Genomic DNA, 10,881 nt, shown 5'->3' with positions numbered 1-10,881 from the left:
GCGAGTTTAACTCGCTTCAGATCTAAAATTTTGACATAAATCTGACAACCTTAACTTATAAAGTCAGACAAGTTTGGTATTCTTTTCTTCAAAATATCACAAGGAGAGATCTTATTTTTAGACTTGGGAACACTACTCAAGACATAGCAATCAGTCAATAAAATTTCCCCCTAACTAGTGAGAAGTAACACTAAAATTTTACATAATAGCAACGACTAGTTCAATAAGAGTGCTATTCTTTCTTTCTACTTTACCATTCATTTTAGTAGAATATGGTGCAGTCGTTTTATGTACAATTCCATGTCATTTATAAAATTTATGGAATCATATTTAGTTTCCCTATCACTACGAAGTCTCTTAATCTTCTTACTAAATTATTTTACAATTTCATTCACAAAAGTCTTAAACATAGGAATTTCACAAAAATATCATACATAGTGATTGTGTACAAATATGCCCCAATAAAATGACTAAACCTTGGATTTTTCAAAATAAAACCAGAAATAGATTCTTTATAATCTCAAAAGTATGCATAACACCCTTCAACACTAAAGCCTTTTCAGAGGTGGACTTTGATTCACTTCTCCAATACTAGAAACGTTAGTGGTGTGAGCAACTCCCAACAACACTTTCTTATTCGTGTATGTCTTGAACATTGAAAGATTATAACATAATGACGAGAGGAGCCAATGTCTATCCACCAACCATCAGATTCACCAATCATATTAATTTCAGTTATCAATGCAATAAATCGCTCATTAGTCAAGCTAACCTATGCATTAGGGGCATCACAAAGTTAAAGCCTGATCTTACATTTATTAATCACATGACCTAGTTTTTCCAAAATTGAAGCAAGAGAAAAAACATGTGTCATTTTTTGTGGTGGTGGTTGTTACCTATCAATTAGAGTTATCGGGGCCCACAACATTATAGTTCTGCTCGGTCTCCTCGCCAACAACAAGGAAGACGCCCTGTTCCGAGGAGTTGAGTAGGATCCTGCTCGTTAAGCCTCCTTGTCGATTAGAAACACCTCTCTTCCCGACTAACAGCTAGTTTCAGGCAGCCTCCCAGGATTTCTAAACATGCTCCTAGAATCCTGGCAGTCACGCATTTTGGGCCTAAATCCACGATCTTTCCCAAAACATGGACCAATGGTCAAGCGCTAGGGGACATTATAAAAATCCTCTCATTAGAGGGTCAGGTAACACAATATTAATCCCTTGAAACACTCTCACGTATCTGTGCTCCTACTTACTTGCTCGTCAGAGTGCCTTGCAGGTACACCCCCTCCTCCTCTTCATCAACACCGTGTAGACGTCACTGACCCACTTTTTAATTCCGATCACCCTCGGGATCAGTTCTGATTCTTTAATCATTTGCTAATTGGCTTGAAAACTACACATAATTTCGTTTTTTTGTTTGAAATAACTAATTCAAAGGTGAATAATCAGACTCTCAATTAAAAATTCTTTTGTTTTGGTGTGAAGCAAATTTTTTTAAAAACTTTCAAACTAGAGGGCAGTTTGCTAATAATAAAAGCAATTTGAAACTGTTCATCTAAAATCATACTTTCAACGATGATCTCATAAGCAATATTTAGAAGTACGTGACATTAAGCCTCAATTGTCCTTTCATCTATACCATCTGATAGTTGAGATAGCAATTAACAACATACTTGTTTGCTTCAGTTTCTCTGTGCCAGACTTCTTTATTAGAGCCTCCCAAACATATGAAGTATCACAACTACTTTAATAATCATACTGATCATCTACGAGTCCATTCAAAATATGGTTTTGTAAAGATAATCCTTATCATTCCATAAGGTGATTTCTTTCCTAAGTTGTAAATCGTTCGCTTTAATTTGTGTCACATATTCAACTGCAACACTATTAAGTGTTCCATATGAATCCCCAAATTTCTTATCGTTAGAATATTCGATTGATCCAGAAAAACCAATAGGAGTGTTCTCGATTAGAACTTCGCAACAGTTTTCAATGTTAAGAAGAGCTTCACTTTTTGTTGCCAATTTTTGAAGTGACTACCCTCGAACTTGAACGGCTTTTCAGAGACAATAGCCGCAGAAGTACCAATAATTTCTTTGCTAGCCATGGCAATGCAAAACGTCTTAAAATTTTTGTTTTACGATTTTGAAAAAAATCATTGAAGAAATTTCCGGTCTTTCTTTAAGACGTTTTGCGACACTGTTCAAAGTTGTGCAAAGCAGTCACTCAACCACGACGCCTCCAAGATAAAACAATGCAGTTATATATTGTATGATTAGCACTTACACGGTAGATATTCAGTCTATAAATACACCCTCAAATATTTCAAATACCATTCGAATATAGTATAAATGTCACTCGTAGTATCTAATGTAAAGATCAGTCATAATAATTTCTCAAACAAGAAGAAATTTAAATAATTCTCCCAAGAGATTTCAATAATGATCATTTGGCCACTCCAAATGATTTCTCAAAGATAGAGAAATTCAAATAATTATCCAAAGAGAATTCAAAAATAATACTTGATAATTTCTCAGCTCAAATGAGAAGAAACTAAATTAATTCTCTAAAGAAAATTCAAGAAAGTACTCGGAAAAGTCCACGAATAGAAAGCGAGTGGGAGAAGTTGACACTTCGACAATTCGAAAGATCCAAAATTATGAGAAATTTGTTCTAAAAATGTGGGAGTCAAAGAACTTTTTCAAATTCATCTCCAAATTATAATATTGACATGTTCCAACATTATCATTGTATAGTTTTGCATGATTCAAAAACAATCTTTATCAGATGATTGAGTTTTTAGCTTAAACCTTTTACTATGTCAATGTTCTATTGGAGAATGTCCCTGTTAATTTAATATGGAGGTCAAAGATTTAGAAGGGATTGAATAAACTGATTTTATTCCATTAATTTTAAAATTAGAGTTGCTTTTGTGGAAGCTTAAATGGTGAAAATGATTTTGAAAATAATTTTATGCAATTGAAAGATTTGGAATTAACAATACAAACATCAATAAGATGGAAATAATGAGAGTGAAATATATGGATTAACCTTCAACATATCAAATAAGAAATTTGATATATTTTTAATTAATCAAATTTTAAACAATCTGCAATCACAATTTAAATGATTAATTAACAAAGACACCATTTTGAAAACTTAGCCTAATCAAACATAAACTTAACAAAATTAATTACTATGAAAGCAATAAAAACCTAGAATCATGTAATTCTAAATAAAAAAAGAAAATCTAATTCATACAAATATCAACAAGAAATATAGAGAGAGAGAATGATAACTTTTTAACCTCACAATCATCTTCTTCGTGAGAAGATTTTAAAAATATTTCATCTTCTTCGTTTGAAGAGGATTCTTCGAAGATTTTACCAATGATTGATTCTCCTTTTTATTACTTCTTTGGAAGATTCCACTGGATGAAGCGTATTCTTCATATTCTCTTCTTGATGAAGTTTCTCCATTAAAAACTAAATCTTCTAAGGATCATTTAACCAACGAGACTGTTCTTTCGAAGGAGGTTACTGAGTTGATTTTTCTTCTTCCTAAGAGTTCTTTGATTAAGTTACTAGAAATTCTTCTAGGTTTGAGCTCATGCCTTAATCATTTAACAGCTGGACCAACTCATTTAATTTCTCGACGATGTCTTCCTTTTTATATTTTTCCTGAAAAATTATAAACATTAGCATATCTTGATTTACGGATTCAGTCAGGTTTCTAATCCCAAATCTTAATTCTTAGATATTTGTTAACGACAAAGTTTCTAATGTTATTTCCAAAATTTCTAAAGGTTAAAAAACATTTATGAAAGAAACATTCACATTCATCTTCTTTTCCTCTTGTATTCATTTTCTCTTGTTTGATACTTGGAAAAAAATGCACAAATTATTTCAATAGTGTCCCACATTTTCGAATAAAAAAGTTGTGATCAACTGCCAATATGATTTCAAGTTCGTGAAAAATTCGATGGAACTCCAAACTTCGACATGCCGTTATTCCTAGCTATTACTGTCACTAATCATTATTTGACATGGTTCCTCATATATGACTGAAGCTTTTGCAACATCCTCCTCTACACTGACACTTTGGAACAACTAGGCTCCCAGCAACCTAATTTGAATCTGTATTACAACAGAGATCTGTTGGCCTTCAACGATTTGATAACTCGCCCTTGCGAAACAATTTATCAGATGTTGTCATTGAGAAAAGAAGCGTGTGAGATAAAGGCCATCCTTAACTTCCTTGTAATTCCGTGTACAAGCACCTTCAAAGTAGGCGTGGCAAAAAAACCGAACCCGTTCGAACCCGGCCGCCCCCGCCCCAAATCTAACGGAAAAACTGATTTAATTAAGGGTGTGGAGAAAACCTAGTTTTTAATTACGAGGACGAGGGCGGAGGTGGGGAATACTAGTACCCGCGCCACACCCATCCCCGTCTCTGCCTTATTAAATTTATTTTATTATCCATATTCTTAATAATTTTACTACTCATTTATTTTTCTTAATCTTAGGATATAAAATTTATTAGAATCATTATTCATTTTTTAAAAATATAGATTAAATTAAAATAATCAAGTATTATAAGTATTATTAAAAATATCAAATTTTTAATTTTTATATATATATATATATATATATATATATATATATATATATATATATATATTTGTTTCTATAGAAAAAACTTGCATTTTAAACCCACATATTGGGGGCAGGGGCGGGTGGTCAATTGCTATCCTCGATTAGGAACGAGGAGGGGTTGGTAAGGCTTAAACCTGCCCCCGCCACGCCCCACGCCGTTTCAATGCCTTCTTCAAAGGTATCCTAGGGATATTCATCTTGGCAAAACTAGATGCAATAGCATCCCCAGTCCACCTGAAGTTAGCATATCATCATTTGAAGGGGAAATCAACCGTTGTCAACGCAAGCCTTCAAGAAGCAAGGCAGATCAAATAAATGATTATGAAGGAAACCCTCGTGTCATTGGCAGAAGTAGAGAAGGTCATTGGAATGTCAATATGTTCAACCTCGACGCACACGATGACAAATTTAGACCCGTCCCAGATTGTGAGTTTGATGTTATCCAGCTCAGTGACAATCCCGCTCGATTAGTGGAGATAGGATTCATGCTTCCCTTTGAAGTGAGATCCACAATAATTGAACGCTGAACATACATATCTTTTAGCTATCTCTCAGCAACGAAGAAGCCAATCACTTGAGAAAGTTAAATCTACCACGAGCACGATGGAAGGCTCATTAGATGCGGTTCATTTCTGAGGTAAAGTGTGTAGAATTGTTGTCTAATGTCGTCCTAGTGAAGAAGGCCTCAGGAAAGTGAAAGATGTGTGTCGACTACACTATTCTTAAAAGAGCATGCTTGAAAGATTCTTACCCGCTCCCAAAATTTTACAAGCTTTTAGATAACTTCATTGCGTACAAGTTACTATCATTCATGGACGCTTACTCCGGGTATATTCAAATACACATGTACGGGTCCGACCCGATGAAGACAATTTGCCAAAAATCAATACAATGTCATGTCTTTTGGGTTGAAGAATGCTAGTGCAACGTATTAGAAAATGATGAATAAGATTTTTCAGAAATAGATAGGGAAGACGTTGGAAGTCTACATGGATGTCATAATCATAAAGTACGGTCAGGAAGAGCTCTATGCTTAAAACATCCAACAATTATTCATAAAAGTCAGGCAATATAATATGAGGATCGATCCAGAAAAATGCACCTTCGAGGTAAGAGTCGACAAGTTTTTGGGCTTTTACCTAATTGAGCGGTGAATCGAAACAAACTCTGACAAATGTGAAACGGAGGTCCAAATGAGCGCTCCTACATTATAAAAGGAAGCTCAAAAGTTGAATAATATGTTGACCGTTTTAAGCAACTCATTTCAAAATCTACTCAACACACATTGCCCATTTAAAAATTTTTGAGGTAAGAAGCGAAGTTCGAATGGATACATGATTGTGAAGAGATATTTGAGTCGTTGAAGAAAACCTTGGACACAGCGCAGGTGCTCAACCCTACACTCCTGGGAGAAACATTGCACCTATACCTAGTAGTCGTAGAGGATGCAAATAGCGTCGTCCTGATTAGGGAGTCCGACTCTAATCAGATCCTTGTGTACTTCATATTGAAAGCCCTAGCTGGGGCAAAAACGTGATACCAAGAGATTGAGAAGGCATCCCTGATGTTGGTGACAGCATCACGTAAGCCCAAAAGGTACTTCCTCGCACATTTCATCATCGTTCAGATGGACTTAGCTCAAAAACAAGTGCTTTATCGACCAGATATGGCATGGCATCTGACGAAATAGGCCATTCATTTGTCGGAGTTCGAAGTATCTTTCGAAGAAAGTAAAGCGTTGAAGGCTTAGCTATTCGCTAACTTCCTGGCTGAAATGACCCCCGTACCTCCGGAGTCACACCACACCTAGGTCATATTCATAGACATATCGTCTAACAGCCAGGAAGCGGTGCAGGTATAATTCTAAAAAACAACTATGAGCTCGTAGTAGAAGTTTCTCTGAGCTTCGAGTTTTTGACCACTAACAATCAAGTCGAGTATGAAGTTGTGACCGCAAGAATGACCCTAGCTGAAAAGATGGGGGTGGAGCACATCAAGATACGAGCAAACTCCCAACTAGTCGTCTCTCAGATAATAGGGGAGTCCCGAGCTAAAGATCCGCTATTGCAACGATACCTCAAACTAGCTATCGGGAAGTTGGCGAAATTCAAAACATTCGAAATTGCTCATTGATAAAATTCATTTTCACTTAAAAAATACGATATAAAGCAATTTGTCACATTTGTTCCTAAATGTATACAACCTTCTTTCTTTAATTATTTCTTTAACCCATTGTATTGCTAGTTTGTTTGAATAGATTGCTAAACTTTGTTTGTGTAAGAAAAAACTCAATAAGATCATGTGTTTTTTTATAATGAGATTGAAAGAACAACTTATTGAAACATAGCAAGGCAAGAAAAAGAAAGCAACTAACTAAATAAAATGAACAACATAACATGAATTTACTACGTTTGTTTTTTCAAAACCATACTTGAAAGTTGAAAGCACCATGGTGATCAACAAAACACCAACAACAATGGAGACAATGGTACACTTGGTTTCAATTTGGTGAGATGAAGTCATTGCCATCCTAAATTGGGCTCTGACTTGGTTTCAATTTAAAGGCAACAACTCAACCAGTAGTACACTACTAGTGCATATTTTGCCTCACTTTTGTAGCAGGTGAAATTGATTTTGCCGAGCAGACTAGTCTAAAATTAGCACATTTTAAAACGAGGTATTGCAACATCTCATGATGTTTTTTTCATATACATATGTATGAAAAAATAAACAAAAATCATGAATTCCTCACTTTAGATGAATGTTTATTGTATATCCATCTACATAAGTATAAATCATGCCATTGCTTCGTAACCACTTAGCTACAATGCAACAGGTTTGCAGCCAAGCTCTAGGGACTTCTTCACAGCATCCACCACCAACTGAGTTTTTCTACTAATTTCCGGCCATTTACTAGAAGGATGAGACCCACAATCTCTAATACTTGCAACAAGCCTAGCAAATTCTTGCACCATCAAAGCTTCCTGTGGGAGATTGTTGGCCACATGAACTTCCTCTGGTTTCACATTCCATCCAATATGAAGATCAACAAATTTTGCACCAAATGTAAAATCAAATTTTGCACTAGTCTCCTTATAAGGGATTATGAAGTCCTTAAGGTGCATAGACCCATTGGAACCACAAACTGCTAAATCCATTGACGTGTGAGAAAGAAACGAGCAGTGGATATTCGCAACTGTTTGATTAGGTTTGTCCCATTGTAAAGAAGCAGTGATTGACAATATGACTCCAGCTGCATTTCGGGTGACGTCAGGAAGCGCAATGGCAGTGGTAGGCAGTTTGTAGCCCTTTGCCCATAAGGATGCACCGATACAGTACCATGCTAAGTCACCGAGTGCACCAAGAGCATTCAACTCCGGTTTTACTCTAATGTTATTCTCCAAGAACTCTTGTGTTGCTGGCATTGTTGATGTGCTATGGATCTTCAAACGCAGACCATAATGCAAAGAAAACTTATAAATTTAAACATATATTGATTTTTTTTATAAGCAACAAACCAATTATATTAAAGAGAGTGCAAGGGTACTCAACCCTTAATATAAAGGAAAGAAACCGATATCAAACAGGAGAAAAAAAAGCAACAAAAGAAGAAGAAAAAGCGAGAAGAAAAAGAAACACTATTCTTGATTTAGCATAAAACAATTTTCAATATGTGTTTGCAAATCAATCCAACTGATTTGCTTGTTTCCTTGGTCTAAACATATATTGATTGAATCTAGCCCACATAAGTAAACACAACATCAATTTAGTCTAAGTTTAAGGGAAAATTGATGGTTTATGGTAAATGAAAAAACAATAGGATTATAAATTAGTCTAAAAGATATAGAAAATAACAAATTAAATAGTCCACCCACTTACAAAATGAACGGGTCCGATACCAGTGGAATTAGAAAGAGAGAGCAATTGTGCCATGTGAGCAGTCCTAGGGTGATGCAACCACATAGAACCATCCATAAACTGCACACCGTTCGATTCACAAGCCTCTAAGATCCGATCAAGCTCCGCCACATCGAGGGCCACAGGCTTCTCAATCAGCACGTGTTTCTTCTTACTCGCGGCACTAACCGCCCATCGCACGTGCAGACTCGTCGGGAGAGGAATGTACACCGCGTCCACACCTGAATCCTCCACAACTTCATCGTAACTGCCGTAGATCCTGACGCTCGCCGGTAAACTGTTTTTGGCGGCGAATTTCTCCGCCTTCTCTATGGAACGGCTTGCTATGGCGGAGATGGTGGCGTTGGGAGCAAAAGTAATGGCTCTGGATACTTTTCTAGCGATGTTGGCGCATCCTAGTATGCCGAAACGTACTGTATTGTTCTCAGTCATTCTATGGGGAATAATTAGATGAGGTACTGTTGAGGTTGATTGGATATGAATGAATGAATCATATCGTTCAAAACATGATAGTCAATCAAGTCAGAGTAACATACAAGACGCCGCCTTCACTTTGGTGCAACTTTGTCTCCACTTGCATTATTGGATAAAAAATATATATCCACTTAAATATTATTTTAACTTGTTAATAGTATCATATAAGAAAGATAAAGATAGATTTTCTTGAAATATTATTTTTGTCTTTTTTCTTTTTTTTTAATACTCATCAATTAAACTTTCCACGTCTTCCTTCCAAACTCTTACCTTTTCATTTGCTTTCTCTTTCTCCTTCTACTTAACAAACAAAATAAAAAATATTTCTAATGTCTCTGTAATTTTCTTTTTCTATTTTTCTTTTCACTTTTTCATTTTTTTCTCTTTCTACTTTCTCTTCTCTCTTCTGGTTTCACATTATTGTCTATTTTCTCTTTCTCTTTTGTTTTTTCGTTTATACACTATTTTTTTTATAAGCAATGAGGTATATTATATATAACATTAACAGAGTACAAATAGTACTAAGAATATTACAACGTTATAGCATTACAATTATCACCAGCAGACCTGCATAATTGAACTTAAATAAAGCCTATAGGATTATGATTCCATTCGTAAAAGTTGCAGTACACTTTACATTTCGTGCCCAGCGCTAGCCACCACCAAGAATACATCTTTACACTTTGGACAATTTCATCAATATCACCCACCGCATCATTGAAGATAATGTCGTTTCGTTGTTTCCAAATGCTCCAGCACGTAGCCACCCAAAAGACAGCAGCCCTCCATATGGAACATAAACTTCTCAGCGCCTCCATCAATTGGATGAAATAAGTGCAACACTCTGAACCTGAAACAGCTTCCAAACCTATCCAAGCCATGATTTTCTCCCATACTCCTCTCAGGATTGAACAGTTTAGGAATAGATGCTTAGAATCTTCACTTTGCCCACAGCCAAATACACAAAGGCTCAAATCTCCATTGGCTATGATGCCTCTCTTGATCAATTGGTCTTTCATTGCCAATCTATCCTTCAATAACCTCCACCCGAAGATTTTCACTTTGGATGGCATCCCTGAATTCCACAGCAGCTTTAAAGCTTCCTTTTCCTCAGGCATATCTTCCTCTATAATGTTCGCCCTTAAAAGCTTGTTGAAGTACTCTCTCACCACAAAACCGTCCTCAGCTCCCACCGGCCACACAAACCTATCCTCTCCATTTCTAATTGGTGATATTTCTGATAATATACAACATAGTTCCTCCAACTCCGCAGCTGCATGTTGATCCTGATTAAAAATGTTCTCTCGCAGCCCCCAAGTCCAAACATTATCCTCCCACCTGCCCATTTCAAAGACACTGCTACAGCAACTTTCATTTTCAAGAACCTGAAACAAAGACGGGAAAATGCAGCAGAGTGGTCTGTGGGTAATCCACCTAACCGACCAGAATGGAATTTTAGTTCCATCACCGAGCTTACATGATATTAATCTGACAAATCCTGCATCTTCATCACTGTCTGCTAACTTCATTAAATCTTTCCACCATATAGATTGGGAAGCATTGCTGCTAGTTTTACGCTTAAACAGAATCCTCTCATGTAAAGGTCCATACCTTTCCTCCAGAATGTCCTGCCAAATTGGATCCACTTCGTTTCAGAAAACGCCACAACCATTTTGAAAGCAGGGCCTTGTTGAACAACTCCAAGTCTTTAATTCCCAATCCACCTTCCTCTTGCTTCTTGCTTATCGTGCTCCATCTGATCCAGTCCACGCCTTTCCTTTCCTCCGCATTGTGCCACAAGAAGTTCCTTTGAACTTTGATAAAGTCTTTCT

General features: G+C 36.3%; 1 protein-coding gene across 1 annotated transcript; it reads right to left on the bottom strand.

Moving 5' to 3' along the window:
• Positions 1-6,465: 6,465 nt before the first annotated feature.
• On the bottom strand, positions 6,466-9,155 carry LOC131625509 (uncharacterized oxidoreductase At4g09670-like). The gene is made up of 2 exons (XM_058896360.1): positions 8,537-9,155; positions 6,466-8,100 (listed from the first exon to the last, which is right to left on the bottom strand). Exons 1-2 carry the CDS (start codon positions 9,005-9,007, stop codon positions 7,480-7,482), a joined length of 1,092 nt encoding a protein of 363 aa, XP_058752343.1. The 5' UTR covers positions 9,008-9,155; the 3' UTR covers positions 6,466-7,479.
• Between the last annotated feature and the right edge of the window lie 1,726 nt (positions 9,156-10,881).

The sequence above is a fragment of the Vicia villosa genome, unplaced genomic scaffold (genome assembly GCF_029867415.1).
Source record: "Vicia villosa cultivar HV-30 ecotype Madison, WI unplaced genomic scaffold, Vvil1.0 ctg.000218F_1_1, whole genome shotgun sequence".
NCBI classification, from domain to species: Eukaryota; Viridiplantae; Streptophyta; class Magnoliopsida; order Fabales; family Fabaceae; genus Vicia; species Vicia villosa.
The sequence above is the reverse complement of the archived record's forward strand: the minus strand, read 5'-3'. Positions and strand labels throughout refer to the sequence as shown.

What these genes read in the sequence shown, in the direction of transcription:
- LOC131625509 (XM_058896360.1), bottom strand. Translation starts at nt 9,007, where the DNA reads ATGACTGAGAACAATACAGTACGTTTCGGCATACTAGGATGCGCCAAC. An exon ending in GTATCGGACCCGTTCATTTT is followed by an intron (nt 8,101 to 8,536) that starts GTAAGTGGGTGG and finishes CTGCGTTTGAAG; the next exon opens with ATCCATAGCACATCAACAAT.